The sequence below is a fragment of the Hyperoodon ampullatus genome (assembly GCF_949752795.1).
Source record: "Hyperoodon ampullatus genome assembly, chromosome: 1".
NCBI classification, from domain to species: Eukaryota; Metazoa; Chordata; class Mammalia; order Artiodactyla; family Ziphiidae; genus Hyperoodon; species Hyperoodon ampullatus.
This window is the reverse complement of record NC_136914.1, coordinates 151,840,972-151,860,139: the sequence shown is the minus strand read 5'-3', so window position 1 is coordinate 151,860,139 and position 19,168 is coordinate 151,840,972. Positions and strand designations below refer to the sequence as shown.

At 38.3% G+C, this 19,168-nt stretch overlaps 1 protein-coding gene across 2 annotated transcripts in view; it reads left to right on the top strand.

Moving 5' to 3' along the window:
- The window catches only part of ANK2 (ankyrin 2), a gene marked incomplete at both ends in the record, with an annotated part of 247,216 nt that overhangs the window by 27,769 nt on the left and 200,279 nt on the right, over positions 1-19,168 (top strand). For both annotated transcript variants that reach the window (XM_079712358.1, XM_079712357.1), the window contains one exon: positions 5,632-5,733. In XM_079712358.1, the coding sequence (XP_079568484.1) occupies positions 5,632-5,733 (102 nt within the window). The remainder of the gene's footprint in view (positions 1-5,631; positions 5,734-19,168) is intronic.

Below are 19,168 nucleotides of genomic sequence, written 5' to 3'. Positions count from 1 at the left end.
GGTGCCCCATGTCACTCCCTAGGCTAGTTGAGGCTGGTGGCTGACTCACACTAGAGGATGCCTGCTTCTCAAACTTGAATAATTTATTCCTCTCTTTTGAAGTATAAAAAAAGTTTGTGACCTCCAATGCTGCTATTTTTATTGTAGTGTTAATTTATTTTTTTTAAATAAAAAAGACTTTTTTTTTTTGGCCATGCTGTGAGGCTTGTGGGATTTTAATTTCCCGAGCAGGGATTGAACCTGGGCCCTTGGCAGTGAGAGCATGGAGTCCTAACCACTGGACTGCCAGGGAATGCCCTATAGTGTTAATTTAAGTGTAAAAATAAAACTAGATAAAATTCCTTAAACTCTTAGACCATTACTAAAAAGAAAGTTGTACAAATTAAGCATGAACAGAACTACAAAACTAGTATTATTCAAATAAATAACACCAATGTAATAGAATGGATAGGATTGTCTAAAACTAAATCACAGATATTGGATTTAACAGTAAAAAGATTTAACCTAAGATTTCTATAATACATTTCTGAATTTGACTTCAATAAAGATAATCTAGAGTGTACGTTTTTATAAGCATGTCGTTCAACCATTATTAATACATTTAAGGCTTTGTTTCCTACTTCAGGATAGTTAAAGTGATTAGAGAACTTCGCCAATGCCAATTTTAATGGCATGCCATTTGATAATCATTTAAAGGTCTCTTCATTTACTTGGAGATGAAATTAGTAGTGTGGTAAAGATGTGTACCTAATCCAAAAAAAGCTGCAACTGGGAACTGAAAAACATTTTACTCTGGATTTTCTGTTACAGTCACTGCTAATAGTCCAGGCAAGTTGGACCATACAAAGATAGCATCTGAGCCTGTTGTTATTTGCAGCTTTAATGTACTACTGAGTGCTGTGCTCAGGTTCTTTTGGTACATCCTACCTTGTATGATGGCCAGATTCTCTGATCAGTCTCTGTCCCATGGCAAAATATTTTGCATCCCATGCATCTGTCTATATTCCATCCTTATTTCAACTGTTATGCACTGAATTATAAACACAAAGGCATATATCAAAATTATATGGTTGTACTCAGTTAAAGGGTAGCTATCTAGATGACCTGGAACATGCTTATATTCTCCTTATTAGGTTGTTATTGAACTGTAAGCATAGAAGTTTTACAAAATCTCAGAGCAAACTCATGAATCTCTGTGAGTGTGCCCCTGGGCCCTCCGGGGAAGCACTCGTTTAGGACATAATGTGGCTCTGTGAATGCACATTCCTCCTTGCCTTTCATGTCCACCCTGCTGGATGCTGAGAAAGTATTGTTTTTCTAACATTCTGATCAAAAGTGTACAGAACTGTGTCAAGAAGAACTGAAGAGGAAATTTTTGTTTCTCGGCTTGAGATGACACACTCAGGTTGAAAAGGGGACAAGTTTTAATGACATCCATCTGTTGCAGATTAAAATAAGTGGAGCTCAGCATTTGAATGCCTTGTCCAGAGCCACACTTTATAGGCATAAGTACAATTGGTTTTAGGATTGATAGTTCTAGGGACCTAAAGCAGCAAAGCAGAAAGAGGTTAGTCTATTTGTCTGAGACTTTTCCCCCAAAGGAATTGCTATTGCCTCATTTTCTCTTTCTTGTACTTTTTATGTGTGAAATCTCCTGGTTGAGGCAAGAGACAACAGTCTATTTTGAAAGCATGCCTCTCCCCTACTAATACCTAATTTTAATTTTTAAATTCTTACTTTTGTCATACTCAGAGGGAAACATAGCATGGTAAAAATTGCTGCATCTCTCACCATGAGTCCCTGAATCCTCTTTTATCTCTGTGTTGATTGAAGGTAACCAGACTGACTGCTGTTTATCCTAAGCTCTTGTGTTAAGAGCTTTAATCACAGATTGACCTCTTTGTAGCATAGGGTTTGCATGTGTTTATGTGGAAGTAGGAGAAAAATATATACTTCCATGCTGGTCTATACTTTAAACCTTCAAAGATGTCAATATCTCCATATAAATTTTGAAGTCTCATTCGAATTTTGTTCTTGCAACTCATGCTCTGGAACCGTTTTATAATAACACACTTATTTGCTTTTGCAAAATGCATTTCTAATACATTTTCTCACTTTGGGAAAACTCAATCCCTTATTGGGGTTCTAGAAGAATCCAAGTTATAGCAAAATCTACTGTGACTCAACTGTTGAAGAGGTCCCTGGCAGGATGGCTCAGATGTTACATTTCCACTGTCTCTAGCCCCTCCAAAGCACTGGGAGCATTTTTTGCTAAAATTCCAGGGACTGGCTGTAAGTCTTTGACTTGCCTCTACTTTTTAGTAGTTTGATTCAGAAAAGAGAAAAATAGTTATTAAAACGTGTTGTTATGTAACAGAAAAAGCAATCCTCAATGTCATGCCCAGTCCCTAGAAAAGGTTCTAAGAGGGTCTAATAGATTCCCCTCTGTGATGCCAGAAGCCCCCTTCATACCAACAATTGCCTCTGTAAGCTTCCACAAGGTGTCTCCAGGTGTTTCTTCATCCCTAAAGGGTCAGGTGCCCCCTTCTGGCTCTACTTGTTCATGGCATTCTTTTTTTTTTTTTTTTTTTTTACAAGAATAATAGAGCACCCTGATCTTAGTTCATGAGTTTAGTCATGTTAGACATGTAGAGAGAGACAGTCAACTGGCTTTTTAATGCAGTGTGTACTTTACCATCTCTTTCTTTATTCCCAAGTGAGTATGTTTCTAATTAGTTTGTCTCAAGCCAGCTCTTCATTTTTCTAGGTGCATAGATGGCTGATAAATTTGAGGCTAGGGCTGTCTGCCAAGAATTCCCACTCCAGCTAAGACACTCTGTTTAGCAAGTGCCATGATTTACAGAGAGAATATGTAGACCAAGGGCATACTGAGGTTATCACAAATGAAACAAACTTATAGCTCATAAGTTAGGTATTTGTACTAACATCTGCTTTGATGCTTTGCAGGGATGAGGTAGAGTAGCAGATAAGACTAGCTTTGAGGCTGATAAACATGAGTTAAATCTTGAATCTTCCACTGAAAAATTATGTGACCTTGGAAACTTTCCAAGCCTCTTTCCTCACCTATTAAATGAGCGTAATAATAGTTCCTTTCTCCTAGTTTTATTGTAATAATTATATAATGCATATGACTTCTTAGCTCTGTGCCTGGCCCGCAGTAAACACTCATAAATGTTACCTATAATTATGAAGCCTCATGTATAAGGTGGAAGTACTTTCTAGGCATCCTCTTTAATATAATATAGAGCATGTGGATTTATTTTAAAAATCTATGGGAAATAACATTTATTTTAAAAATCTATGGGAAATAACATCATACTTTCTGTGACCTAATATTACTTAATTTTGGTTGTTTTTTAGTAAATGCTGTTTCTTGTGGGATATTGACAGAACATGCTGCAGAGTATAATGTTTCGCTTTTAAGTACTGTGGCAAGAAATCTGAAGGCGGAAAATCTTCCTGGAATTTAGAATTTGCTGCAAGCCGCAAAATACATTCATAGAATAGGCATTTAAAAACGAGTCATAATTCAGTCCCTGCAGCATTGCAGATATACTTGGGGCACCCTGCCATGGGCACAGCTTTCAGTAAGGATGCAGCGTGAGGCATCGTAGCAGGGCAGGCGGGACGAGAAACAGTGCGATGTTAGTCATACCAGGGTACATCTGTAAAGACTCCAAGCATGAATTCCAGATGTGTAGATTTCAGTCATACCTCTCAAATCCTCATAAATTACCTATATTATTTGTAAATTTATACGCCATTGTGGTATTTGGGTTAAATATGAGGTAATTTCGTCCTAGGGTTTTCAGTCTTCCCCTGTGTAAATCATTTTAATGGTATGCAAATAATTCTGTATTTGAGACTCCCAGAGAAAAACGCTTCCATTTCTATCTCCGTACGTCATCACCAGTCAAAATAAATAGGCCTGACAGAGTGTGCCAAGGGCCCTGGCCAAGTCCATTCTTCGAGGGAGGGCAGGGCAGCCTACTGAGGAGGAGGATGGATTAAGAGCTGCCCCACCTGAATCTTAATTCCTAGTAGGTCCCTTTTCATGTTACCATTTTCTCTGTAGTCAGATGTTGTACCACCCAAAGAAGTATAAAATGATGCCAGTGTCTTGGAACCTAACGAAAGTTTATCATCATCCTTGTGTTAAGGTTTGAAAATCAGACTTTGTCAGCAAGTCAGAGCAGCAGGGTGATTGTGGCTACATCTCTTGAGTAGCCTCCTCGAGACTTTTTGTGGGGGAAATTCAGCTGTTCTCCCAGAATCAGATTTTGAGAGGAATGGGCACAAGATGAGGACTTAAAAAGCAATTTGTACCCAGAGTGATCATCTTTACCAAGAGATTTGAGCCTGATATTATGTCAGCTGTTTTAAATTTAATCTTGTTTTTCCAAAATCACTGGGATCACAAAATTTGCATCGGCCCAGTCCACACTTGCCAACTAGTGCTATCTGCTTTCCTCAAAGCATCCTTGGAGCTTTCTGTTATTCCCTTATAATGAGGACAGACTGTCAGATGACCCATACTTAGTGCTCTCCCTCAGATGCATCTGAAAACCAAACAGTAAAGGAAGAGAAAGAAGAAACCCAGTAGCTTATTTCATTTGTTTTTTAGCTCGATGTTAGGCTCAGTATAAAGTCACTAGCTTCCTGAAGCTAAAATGAATGGATAACAGTGGATTTGGGGGTGGTGTAAATTCATCTTCAAATGTGGCTGAAGATTTGGAGTAAAGCAGTAATAATTATTTTTATTTTTATTGTTCTTTTATACTCTTTAATATAGCAGAGTGTATTTCCTATTGACTTTAATGTCCTTAAACAACTCTCTAGAAATACTGTGAAGTTGCTGACTTGTACTGTGAATTATTATTCAGTGTTTTAAACTCAGGATTGAAATATTTTGCAACTGAAGCTTTTCTTTGTTTTTTTTTAACATCTTTAATGGAGTATAATTTCTTTACAATGGTGTGTTAGTTTCTGCTTTATAACAAAGTGAATCAGCTATACATATACATATATCCCCATATCCCCTCCCTCTTGCGTCTCCCTGCCACCTTCCCTATCCCACCCCTCTAGATGGTCACAAAGCACTGAGCTGATCTCCCTATGCTATGCAGCTGCTTCCCACTAGCTATCTGTTTTACATTTGGTAGTGTATATATGTCAATGCTACTCTCTCATTTTGTTCCAGCTTATCCTTCCTCCTCCCTGTGTCCTCAAGTCCATTCTCTACATCTGCGTCTTTATTCCTGTCCTGCCCCTAGGTTCATCAGAACCTTTTTTTTTTTTTTTTTTTTTTTAGATTCCACATATATATGTTAGCATACAGTATTTGTTTTTCTCTTTCTGACTTACTTCACTCTGTATGACAGACTCTAGGTCCATCCACCTCACTACAAATAACTCAATTTCATTCCTTTTTATGTCTGAGTAATATTTCATTGTATATATGTGCCACATCTTCTTTATCCTTTCACCTGTCAATGGACACAGTGCAACTGAAGCTTTTCTGATGCATGGTGCAAACATTCTTGTGTTTCTATCTTTGATATGTCTTCATTTTATCAGTAATTCACTAAAGGTCTTTTCTTTTTCTCACAGTCTGACAGCAATGCAAGCTTCCTCCGTGCTGCCAGAGCAGGCAACTTAGACAAAGTAGTGGAATATCTCAAAGGGGGCATAGACATCAATACCTGCAACCAGGTAAGAGCACGGCCGCTGGCTTTATATTATACATTGAAGACACTCTTATTGCCTGCAGATACATTCCAAGAGCCCAGTTTTTTTTTGTGTGCTTGTTGAATTTACTCAAATAGCAGCAATTCAGAATTATGAAAGTCCATTTTTCTTCCTTACCAACTTTTGAAGCCTCATATGGTTGTATCTAGAGCTAATAAGGCTGGCAAATTAGATAGATCAAAAATAATTGAACATCAGTTTTGCCTATGAAATGATCTGGGCTGCCCTGAGCTGGAATGTTGACCAAGAATGATGTTTTACTTCTCATTTATCATCAACTAGTTATCCAGACTCTGGCTTCTTTTCTTGTTTGCTGTATGCCTTTTACTTAGGGGTAACTGATTGTTACAATTTGGGATAGAGAAATAAGAGGATAAAATCAAAATTATCCCTCCCTTTCCCCCTAATTAGTTTTTTATTTTTTTCAATTTTATGCCTTTATTTTTTATGCTCTATTACACTGACTAGGACCACCAAAACGATCCCCCCAATTAGTTTTAAAATATAAATTTGAATGAGAAGAGGTTGCAACTGTTGGCTTAAGTGAGGTATTTGGATTATTTATTTATCACATCCATTCACTAAGGACTTTAGACAATATTATACATTTGGATATTATTTGGTCCCAGGGATGTTGAGATTTTTGTGCTATTTTTAACTAAGATTTTAATGCCATGAATTAAAGTGTCTAGTGTACTCCACTATTCAATATAGTGTGCTAAATGTTGCAAATTGGTATGTGTGTGTGTTTGTGTGTGTGTGTGAGACAGAGCTGACTGGGAAGTGAATAATCCTGAGTAATTTTAAGTTACCAGGAGATGAATTTCATTGGCAGATTCTAAATCATCTATAGAATTCCTGTGATATATATTGATATATATTCTGATATATATTGAGCCCAGTTATGTTCCATCTATAGTCGCCTGAAATTAGTATATCTTTCAAGTACAGCTTTTCAAAAACAACCTGATATCTTTTCATACTCAAACTTACTCTCCTCTCAAATTCCTACCTGCTGGTTTCCTCACCAATATGTTAGTTCCAACAGCTCTCCACCCGTGTCTTCTCCCCTATGCCAGTCTAGCACTCCTTTTTTGGTTTATCTTCTACATCCACAAATTTGCACTAACTCACAACATGGTCACTTACCATGGTTGCCATAACAGCCTCCTTAATTAGGTCCTGTCTTCATCTTGTCCACTCTGGTCAATCTCCACACTATGTCTTGAGTCATCTTTCTAAAATAAAAATATGATTATGGCACTCCTTTCACTATCAAACTTTCTATGGCTTCCAATGCTTAGGTCAGTAAGATAGTTGTATAAAAATTATCTGAAGCCAGGCTTCCCTGGTGGCGCAGTGGTTGAGAGTCTGCCTGCCGATGCAGGGGACACGGGTTCGTGCCCCTGTCTGGGAAGATCCCACATTCCGTGGAGCGGCTGGGCCCGTGAGCCATGGCCGCTGAGCCTGCACATCCGGAGCCTGTGCTCCGCAATGGGAGAGGCCACAACAGTGAGAGGCCTGCCTACCGGAAAAAAAAAAAAAAAAAAAAAAAATTAAAAATTACCTGAAGCCTTTTGCAAAGGGTGCAGGATTTTCCTTGCTCCTCTTGAGAGTAACCGGTTTAAGAAGCACTGTCATTGATGGCAGTATTTCTTATCCTTTAGAGGAGTAATTCCCGTGGCATCAAAAATATTGAGTGCTGCTTGCTGTAGGGAATATCAGTCTGCTGTCACCCTGAGCATCCCTATATATTCTTTTGTGTATGTCAAGAATGAAAGACGCTGTATGCTCTTTATCTGGAGAATTTCTCAGGGCAGTGATTGCAGTGAGCAACCTTGAGGGATTAGGTAACTCTTTCCTCCAGATAAGAAGTAGGCTTGTTCTTTCTTATTTTAAAAGCTGTGAATTCCCCAAGGTTAATGTTCTTCTTTAACATAACCCATGACATTCACAGGCATCCATCACTGGTCCTGTGTGTCACTCACATGGGATTGGGAGGGGGCATAGGGAACTGGTGTAAGCAACATGTTGACACTCAGCCACTCCTTTTGCCATGAACTATAAAGTCCACTGTCTCTGATCCAGGAGACTCATGTCTTCTACCAGTATCAGGAAATAGTAGCAGTTAAGCTTTTTAGCTTGTAGATGAGATAAAATCCCAGACCTTACATAGTTCTTGACACTGACCTATGGAATAAGACTAAATTCCTTTATCCCAATATATAAGATCTTCATATTTTACATCTCTGTTTCTTATCCATCTTATACTTCATTATGAATCTTTTTTTGATATGTTTTTAGTGTCCTTTTGAACAAATAATTTGAAGTTTAGATACATTAGTTACTTTAAAAGAGAAAGACAACATCCAAATTCCTATATAGATATAGATATATGAAATTCTTCCAAAACTACCTGTGAGATTGAATATGAAATATTTAAAATTTTTAACATGTTAATTTTATTTATTTATTTTATTATTTTTTTGGCTGCATGGCATGCCGGATCTTAGTTCCCTGACCAGGGATCAAACCTGTGCCTCTGCAGTGGAAGCGCGGAGTCTTAACCACTGGGCCATCAGGGAAGTCCCTTCACATGTTGTTTTAGGCTTTTTTCAAGTATATTAAATACACTCCCCCAATTTTAATATCAATTCATTAACATTCTAAATTTGCAGTATGATGGAAAATAGGCAATGAAACTGTTAGAAATATTAGTTCATTTGGTAAAATCATTGTAAGTGATACCAAAAGACGAACCCAAGGAAAATAAAGTTAACCTCAGTCAAACCAAGTCCACTTCATCCTAAAGTATAAGAAATATCTTAATCTTATAAAAGATCTTGGAGTTTATTTTTAAAGAAAAATAAACTCTCAGCAGTAAATACTCAATTCTTATTTGCTTTATTGACCAACCTCACTTCTTGAGTTACCTTGAGAAGTTTTTAGCTGCCTAACATATTTTTCGTGTAGTGGATGACTGTCCACTAGCATGTTACTATAAAGGGGAAGAACATGTATTTTTGTAAGAAGGCAACAAAATGTCATGAAACCGCACAGAACTTAGAGCCCAGCAGTTCAAGTTCCATCTCCACTTTTGTTAAGTCATTTCAATTCAGAAAGTGACATTTTTCTAATCTCTACAGCAAGAAAGTAATAATACATTCAATCTTACATCACCGAGTTGCAGTGTAAATTAAATATGAAAGGACTTTCTAAGGTGTACCTATTCTAATTGCAGTTACTGTGTATGTCTACCAAGAATCAGAAAAAGTAAAATTGACCTCCACACAAAGTATGGGAATGACTCTCCTCAGTCACCTGAATTTACTAGGCAGAAAGTAAATGTTGTTGTCTGGTGTTGGTTCTTTATTATTACCATTCAAGAATGTACATTAAATAGAGATTAGGGAAATGAAGTGACTAATGTTAACTAGTTAGCTGCTATATATCAGGCTTTGTGCTGGGGGCTTTATGTGTGATGTCTCATCAATCAGCAGAGACAAATGTTATAAGGTAGGCATTCGCCTGAGTTTATAAGTGCAGACACTGAGTCCACAAGTGGTTAAGTAATGTCCCCAGGGTCACACAGATCTGTCTCTCATATAAAAATCTTTTCTACTTCAGAACGTCTTCCTGAGATGTTTGAATCTAATTTTTAATCTACCATTGCTAATATAAAAAGGACTTTATTCATCCTCAGATCAACATAATATGTAGTTAAAGGAACTTTTAAGTCAAAGAGCACCACCACCAGGATTACTACTAAAACTCAAATAAAATATAGAACAGAATATAATTTCCAAACACTTAGGAGGGCAAAAGAGGCAACTCTTCAGCCAAAGTACTGCTATTTCTAAATATGTGAAAGCTCAAAGCTAATATGACATATGAAAGAAAAAAAGAAAAAGTATTCTCTATTTTGCTTGTAAGCCTGAGTTTCTGGGGAGCATTATGTCATGTATATAGAAAGCAGGACTTTCTGTACCCTGTTGTATTTCTCAATGAAAGGCAATCTGGGCTGTACCAACTTTCCAAAAATACCACATGTATTGGCGTGCTAAGATTCCTTAAACTGAAATTTCAATGAAAATCATTTTCTTTATAAAATTGGTCTCATAACTACCATGAGAATTTTGAAATTTAATTGAAAAATACCACTTGGCTTCTAATTGGTTAAAGGATGTGGGAAAAATTCATAAATTTGACACAAGATAATATTCTTTAAAAAAAAACTTTGGGGCTTCCCTGGTGGCGCAGTGGTTGAGCGTCCGCCTGCCGATGCAGGAGACACGGGTTCGTGCCCCGGTCCGGGAAGATCCCCCCTGCTGCGGAGCGGCTGGGCCCGTGAACCATGGCCGCTGGGCCTGCGTGTCTGGAGCCTGTGCTCCACAACGGGAGAGGCCACAACAGTGAGAGGCCCGCGTACCGCAAAAAAACAAAAACAAAAAAACTTTGTTTTCATTATCTTTCCCAAATAGTTAATTTGTTAACTTACATTTTCCTTAAAAGATTAACCTGGTAATGTATTTATTTATCTTTTAATCTCTTGTGCATTCAGAAAAGAGAATAAATCTTAGTGTTTGCTCCCTATTGTTGAAACTCATATATACTTATTTTTAAAATTTATTTAGTAATTGTTCATAAGATTACAATATTATAAGCAAGGTTAACAGAGCAAGTATTCAATAAATATTAGCAAATATTTTTATATTGATTCTCAACCTAAGTTTTAGCAAAAGTGGTGCTGGTTCTCACAGGCAGGACAGAACATAAAAGGTATTATCATAGCCTGTGTCACCAATTAGGAAAGATCACGTTTAGTAGCAATTTGGTAACAGTTACTGTTTATCTGGGTTTCTTTAAAGTAAATTTTTTTTTGGAACTAAAATCTTTTTTTTTTTTTTTTTTGCATTTACAATTGTATTATGCTTTATTGCTAATTTTGGAGCATAAACATAGCTGTCTTATTTACCACCCTCTTGGAAATCACTTTATTTATTTATTTATTCTTTACATCTTTATTGGAGTATAATTGCTTTAAAATGGTGTGTTAGTTTCTGCTTTATAACAAAGTGAATCAGTTATACATATACATATGTTCCCATATCTCTTCCCTCTTGTGTCTCCCTCCCTCCCACCCTAGCTATCCTACCCCTCTAGGTGGTCACAAAGCACCGAGCTGATCACCATGTGCTATGCGGCTGCTTCCCACTAGCTATCTATTTTACGTTTGGTAGTGTATATATGTCCATGCCTCTCTCTCGCTTTATCACAGCTTACACTTCCCCCTCCACATATCCTCAAGTCCATTCTCTAGTAGGTCTGTGTCTTTATTCCTGTCTTACCCATAGGTTCTTCATGACATTTACTTCCCTTAAATTCCATATATGTGTGTTATCATACGGTTTTTGTCTTTCTCTTTCTGACCTACTTCACTCTGTATGACAGACTCTAGATCCATCCACCTCATTACAAATAGCTCAATTTCATTTCTTTTTATGGCTGAGTAATATTCCATTGTATATATATGCCACATCTTCTTTATCCATTCATCCGATGATAGACACTTAGGTTGTTTCCATATCTGGGCTATTGTAAACAGAGCTGCAATGAATATTTTGGTACATGACTCTTTTTGAATTATGGTTTTCTCAGGGTATATGCCCAGTAGTTGGATTGCTGTGTCATACGGTAGTTCTATTTGAAGTTTTTTAAGGAATCTCCATATTGTTCTCCGTAGTGGCTGTACAAATTCACATTCCCACCAGCAGTGCAAGAGTGTTCCCTTTTCTCCACACCCTCTCCAGCATTTATTGTTTCTAGATTTTTTAATGATGGCCATTCTGACTGGTGTGAGATTATATCTCATTGTAGTTTTGATTTGCATTTCTCTAATGATTAATGATGTTGAGCATTCTTTCATGTGTTTGTTGGCAGTCTGTATATCTTCTTTGGAGAAATGTCTGTTTAGGTCATCTGGCCATTTTTGGATTGGGTTGTTTGTTTTTTTGCTATTAGAGCTGCATAAACTGCTTATAAATTTTGGAGATTAATCCCTTGTCAGTTGCTTCATTTGCAAATATTTTCTCCCATTCTGAGGGTTGTCTTTTGGTCTTGTTTCTGGTTTCCTTTGCTGTACAAAAGCTTTTCAGTTTCATTAGGTCCCATTTGTTTATTTTTGTTTTTATTTCCATTTCTCTAGGGGGTGGGTCAAAAAGGATCTTGCTGTGATTTATGTCATAGAGAGTTCTGCCTATGTTTTCCTCTAAGAGTTTGGTAGTTTCTGGCCTTACATTTAGGTCTTTAATCCATTTTGAGCTTATTTTTGTGTATGGTGTAAGGGAGTGATCTAATCTCATACTTTTACATGTACCTGTCCAGTTTTCCCAGCACCACTTATTGAAGAGGCTGTCCTTTCTCCACTGTATATTCCTGCCTCCTTTATCAAAGATAAGGTGACCATATGTGCGTGGGTTTATCTCTGGGCTTTCTATCCTGTTCCTTTAATCTATCTTTCTGTTTTTTTGCCAGTACCATACTGTCCTGATTACTTTAGCTTTGTAGTATAGTCTGAAGTCAGGGAGCCTGATTCCTCCAGCTCCATTTCTCGTTCTCATGATTGCTTTGGCTATTTGGGGTCTTTTGTGTTTCCATACAAATTGTGAAATTTTTTGTTCTAGTTCTGTGAAAAATGCCAGTGGTAGTTTGATAGGGATTACATTGAATCTGTAGATTGCTTTGGATAGTAGAGTCATTTTCACAATGTTGATTCTTCCAATCCAAGAACATGGTATATCTCTCCATCTATTTGTATCATCTTTAATTTCTTCCATTAGTGTCTTATAATTGTCTGCATACAGGGCTTTTTTCTGCTTAGGTAGGTTTATTCCTAGATATTTTATTCTTTTTGTTGCAATGGTAAATGGGAGTGTTTTCTTGATTTCATTTTCAGATTTTTCATCATTAGTGTACAGGAATGCCAGAGATTTCTGTACATTAATTTTGTATCCTGCTACTTTACCAAATTCATTGATTAGCTCTAGTAGTTTTCTGGTAGCATCTTTAGGATTCTCTATGTATAGTATCATGTCATCTGCAAACAGTGACAGCTTTACTTCTTCTTTTTCAATTTGGATTCCTTTTATTTCCTTTTCTTCTCTGATTGCTGTGGCTAAGACTTCCAAAGCTATGTTGAGTAAGAGTGGTGAGAGTGGGCAACCTTGTCTTGTTCCTGATCTTAGTGGAAATGCTTGCAGTTTTTCATGATTGAGGACGATGTTCACTGTGGATTTGTCATATATGGCCTTTATTACGTTGAGGAACATTCCCTCTATGCCTACTTTCTGCAGGGTTTTTATCATAAATAGGTGTTGAATTTTATCGAAAGCTTTCTCTGCATCTATTGAGATGATCATATGGTTTTTCTCCTTCAATTTGTTAATATGGTGTATCACATTGATTGATTTGTGTATATTAAAGAATCCTTGCATTCCTGGAATAAACCCCACTTGATCAAGGTGTGTGATCCTTTTAAGGTGCTGTTGGATTCTGTGTGCTAGTATTTTGTTGAGGATTTTTGCATCTATGTTCATCAGTGATATTGGCCTGTAGTTTTCTTTCTTTGTGAAATCCTTGTCTCGTTTTGGTATCAAGGTGATGGTGGCCTTGTAGAATGAGTTTGGGAGTGTTCCTCCCTCTGCTATATTTTGGAAGAGTTTGAGAAGGATAGGTGTTAGCTCTTCTCTAAATGTTTGATAGAATTCGCCTGTGAAGCCATCTGGTCCTGGGCTTTTGTTTGTTGGAAGATTTTTAATCACAGTTTCAATTTCAGTGCTTGTGATTGGTCTTTTCATATTTTCTATTTCTTCCTGATTCAGTCTCAGAAGGTTGTGCATTTCTAAGAATTTGTCCATTTCTTCCAGGTTGTCCATTTTATTGCAATAGAGTTGCTTGTAGTAATCTGTCATGATCTTTTGTATTTCTGCAGTCAGTTGTTACTTCTCCTTTTTCTTTTCTAATTCTATTGATTTGAGTCTTCTCCCTTTTTTTCTTGATGAGTCTGGCTAATGGTTTTCAATATTGTTTATCTTCTCAAAGAAGCAGCTTTTAGTTTTATTGATATTTGCTGTCATTTCCTTTATTTCCTTTTCACTTATTTCTGATCTGATTTTTATGGTTTCTTTCCTTCTGCTCACTTTGGGGTTTTTTTGTTCTTCTTTCTCTAATTGCTTTAGGTGCAAGGTTAGGTTGTTTATTCAAGATGTTTCCTGTTTCTTAAGGTAGGATTGTATTGCTATAAACTTCCCTTTTAGAACTGTTTTTGTTGCATCCAATAGGTTTTGGCTCATTGTGTCTCCATTGTCATTTGTTTCTAGGTATTTTTTAATTTCCTCTTTAATTTCTTCAGTGATCACTTCGTTATTAAGTAGTGTATTGTTTAGCCTCCATGTGTTTGTATTTTTTACAGATCTTTTCCTGTAGTTGATGTCTAGTCTCATAGCACTGTGGTCAGAAAAGATACTTGATACGATTTCAATTTTCTTAAATTTACCAAGGCTTGATTTGTGACCCAACATATTATCTATCCTGGAGAATGTTCCATGAGCACTTGAGGAGAATGTGTATTCTGTTGTTTTTGGATGAAATGTCCTATAAATATCAATTAAGTCCATCTTGTTTAATGTATCATTTAAAGCTTGTGTTTCCTTATTTATTTTCATTTTGGATGATCTGTCCATTGGTGAAAGTGGGGTGTTAAAGTCCCCTACTATGAACGTGTTACTGTTGATCTCCCCTTTTATGGCTATTAATATTTTTCTTTTCTATTGAGGTGCTACTATGTTGGTTGCATAAATATTTACAATTGTTATATCTTCTTCTTGGATTGATCCTTGATCATTATGTAGTGTCCTTCTTTGTCTCTTTTAATAGTCTTTACTTTAAAGTCTATTTTGTCTGATATGCGAATTGCTACTCCATCTTTCTTTTGGTTTCCATTTGCCTGGAATATCTTTTTCCATCCCCTTACTTTCAGTCTGTATGTGTCTCTAGGTCTGAAGTGGGTCTCTTGTAGACAACATATATATGGGTCTTGTTTTTGTATCCATTCAGCCAGTCAGTGTCTTTTTGTGGGAGCATTTAGTCCATTTAATTACCATTTAAGGTAATTATCTATATGTATGTTCCTATTCCCATTTTCTTAATTGTTTTGGGTTCGTTATTGTAGGTCTTTTCCTTCTCTTTTGTTTCTTGCTTAGAGAAGTTCCTTTAGAATTTGTTGTAAAGCTGGTTTGGTGGTGCAGAACTCTCTCAGCTTTTGCTTGTCTGTAAAGGTTTTAATTTCTCCATCAAATCTGAATGAGATCCTTGCTGGGTAGAGTAATCTTGGTTGCAGGTTTTTCTCCTTCATCACTTTAAATATGTCCTGCCAGTCCCTTCTGGCTTGCAATTTCTGATGAAAGATCGGCAGTTAACCTTATGGGGATTCCCTTGTGTGTTATTTGTTGTTTTCCCTTGCTGCTTTTAATATGTTTTCTTTGTATTTAATTTTTGACAGTTTGATTAATATGTGTCTTGGCGTATTTCTCCTTGTCTTTATCCTGTATGGGACTCTCTGTGTTTCCTGGACTTGATTAGCTATTTCCTTTCCCATATTAGGGAATGTTTCTACTATAACCTCTTCAAATATTTTCTCAGTCCCTTTCTTTTTCTCTTCTTCTTCTGGGACCCCTATAATTCGAATGTTGGTGCATTTAATGTTGTCCCAGAGGTCTCTGAGACTGTCCTCAGTTCTTTTCATTCTTTTTTCTTTATTCTGCTCTGCAGTAGTTATTTCCACTATTTTATCTTCCAGGTCACTTATCCATTCTTCTGCCTCAGTTATTCTGCTATTGATACCATGTAGAGTATTTTTAATTTCATTTATTGAGTTGTTCATCATTGTTTTTTGCTCTTTTGTTCTTCTAGGTCCTTGTTAAATGTTTCTTGCATTTTGTCTATTCTATTTCCAAGATTTTGGATCATCTTTACTATCATTATTCTGAATTCTTTTTCAGGTAGACTGCCTATTTCCTCTTCATTTGTTAGGTCTGGTGGGTTTTTATCTTGCTCCTTCATCTGCTGTGTGTTTTTCTGTCTTCTCATTTTGCTTATCTTACTGTGTTTGGCGTCTCCTTTTTGCAGCCTGCAGGTTCGTATTTCCCATTGTTTTTGGTGTCTGTCCCCAGTGGCTAAGGTTGGTTCAGTGGGTTGTGTAGGCTTCCTGGTGGAGGGGAATAGTGCCTGTGTTCTTGTGGATGAGGCTGGATCTTGTCTTTCTGGGCTGGTCCAGAAAGGGGCACATCCACGTCTGGTGGACCTGGTGGACGTTGTGGGCAGGTCCACGTCTGGTGGTGTGTTTTGGGGTGTCTGTGGCCTTATTATGATTTTAGGCAGCCTCTCTGCTAATGCGTGGTGTTGTGTTCCTGTCTTGCTAGTTGTTTGGCATAGGGTGTCCAGCACTGTAGCTTGCTGGTCATTGAGTGAAGTTGGGTGCTGCTGTTGAGATGGAGATATCTGGGAGATTTTCGCCATTTGATGTTATGTGGAGCTGGGAGGTCTCTTGTGGACCAGTGTCCTGAAGTTGGCTCTCCCACCTCAGAGGCACAGCAGTGACTCCTGGCTGCAGCACCAAGAGCCTTTCATCCACGTGGCTCAGAATAAAAGGGAGTGAAAGTAGAAAGAAAGAATTAGTAGAAGTAGAAAGAAGGAAAGAAAGAAAGAAAGGAGGGAGGGAGGGAGGAAGGAAGGAAGGAGGGAAGGGAGAAAAAAGAAAGAAAGAAGATAAAGTAAAATAAAATAAAGTAAGATAAAGTTATTAAAATAAAAAATAATTATTAAGAAAAAGAAATTAAAAAAAAAAAGGACGGATAGAGCCCTAGGACAAATGGTGAAAGCAAAGTTATACAGACAAAATCTCACACAGAAGCATACTCATGCATACTCATAAAAAGAGGAAAAGGGGAAAAAAAATCATAAATCTTGCTCTCAAAGTCCACCTGCTCAATTTGGGATGATTCGTTGTCTAAAGGAGGGAAGGAAGGAAGGAAATAAAAAAAGATAAAGTAAAATAAAATAAAGTAAGATAAAATAAAGTTATTAAAATAAAAATATAATTATTAAGAGAAAAAATTAAAAACAAACAAGCAAACTAAAAAAAAAAACGGACAGATAGAACCCTAGGACAAATGGTGGAAGCAAAGCTATACAGACAAAATCTCCAACAGAAGCATACACATACACACTCACAAAAAGAGGAAAACGGGAAAGAAATCATAAATCTTGCTCTCAAAGTCCACCTCCTCAATTTGGGATGATTCGTTGTCTATTCATGTATTCCACAGATGCAGGGTACAACAAGTTGATTGTGGAGCTTTAATCCGCAGCTCCTGAGGCTGCCGGGAGAGATTTCCCTTTCTCTTCTTTGTTCTCACAGCTTCCGGGTCTCAGCTTTGGATTTGGCCCCGCCTCTGCGTGTAGGTCGCCAGAGGGCGTCTGTTTTTCACTCAGACAGGACGGGGTTAAAGGAGCAGCTGCTTCGGGGGCTCTGGCTCACTCAGGGCGCGGGGAGGGAGGGGCACGGAGTGCGGGGTGAGCCTGTGGCGGCAGAGGCCGGCGGGACATTGCACCAGTTTGAGGCACCGTGTGTTCTCCCGGGGAAGTAGTCCCTGCATGACGGGACCCTGGCAGTGGCGGGCTGCACAGGTTCCCGGGTGGGGAGGTGTGGAGAGTGACCTGTGCTCGCACACAGGCTTCTTGGTGGCGGCAGCAGCAGCCTTAGCGTCTTATGCCCGTCTCTGGGGTCCGCGCTTTTAGCCGCGGCTCGCGCCCGTCTCTGGAGCTCCTTTAAGCAGCACTCTTAATCCCCTCTCCTTGCACACCAGGAAACAAAGAGGCAAGAAAAAGTCTCTTGCCTCTTCGGCAGCTCCAGACCTTTTTTTGGACTCCCTCTCGGCTAGCTGTGGTGCACTAACCCCCTGCAGGCTGTGTTCACGCTGCCAAACCCAGTCCTCTCCCTGCGCTCCGACCGAAGCCCGAGCCTCAGCTTCCAGCCCCGCCCGCCCTGGCGGGTGAGCAGACAAGCCTCTCGGCTGGTGAGTGCCGGTCAGCACCGATCCTCTGTGCGGGAATCTCTCTGCTTTGCCCTTCGCACCCCTGTTGCTGTGCTCTCCTCCGCGACTGGGAAGCTTTCCCCCTCCACCACCCGCAGTCTCCGGCCGCGAAGGGGCTTCCTAGTGTGTGGAAACCTTTCCTCCTTCACAGCTCCCTCCCACTGGTGCAGGTCCCGTCCCTGTTCTTTTGTCTCTGTTTTTTCTTTTTTCTTTTGCCCTACCCAGGTACATGGGGAGTTTCTTGCCTTTTGGGAGGTCTGAGGTCTTCTGCCAGCGTTCAGTAGGTGTTCTGTTGGAGTTGTTCCACGTGTAGATGTATTTCTGGTGTATCTGTGGGGCGGAAGGTGATCTCCGTGTCTTACTCTTCCGCCATCTTCTCCTCGTCTCGGAAATCACTTTAATATTTGCACTTAGGACTGGCACAAGGTGGCCATCCCTGGTTTCACATCAACATGATCTCAGGCACAAACCTCCTTGTTTTTCCATTTTGTCTTTAAGTTACTTGTTGAAACAACGGGCCCGCCGTCACCACGACTGTCGCGGCTTCGGGCGCCGGGGCCCCTCCAGAGCCGGCAGCCCTAAAATCATTTTTATAAATGCCATTTGGATCCATCTGGTCAGGATCTCTCTTTAAAAATGCCAGAAACGACATTTAAAAATGCCAGAAACAACAAAAATGAATAACTGAGAATTGAATTCATAGAATTAATGGAATATGGAATGAACTATATATAGTTTTCTAACAAGTTAAATGAGGTAAAAATATTTGTACAAATAATCTTGTTATGTATCTATGAGTTTATTTTGACCCCTCATTTAGAAGAAGCAAAATGTGTTGCAGCTGTCTAGTTCTGGCAATGTGTGCTCTTTTGTTTCTGGATTCTGCATTATTCTCTGATTTTTTTTTAATACATTAATACCAATTCTTGCTCTATACTGAGTAGCACTAAGTTGGATTTGAATAATGTCTGCTAAATATTTTGAGAACTTAGAATTTTTAGTTTCAGTGTTGATAAGTCATTCAATGTAAAGTGATTCCAGTAGAGACTTCCTCAACTACTTGTCCATAGCTCTAAAAAGTTTTGCTTTTGTATGTAACTACACAGGTTTATGAAGATGTTTGAAATGTAACTCTTCTTTCATTTAAAAATTGCCAAGAGTAGCTTCACTCAAATTTTTTTGTGACTTGTCTTTTTTTATTTTATTTTTATTTTTTTTATTTATTCATTTATTTTTGGCTGCTTTGG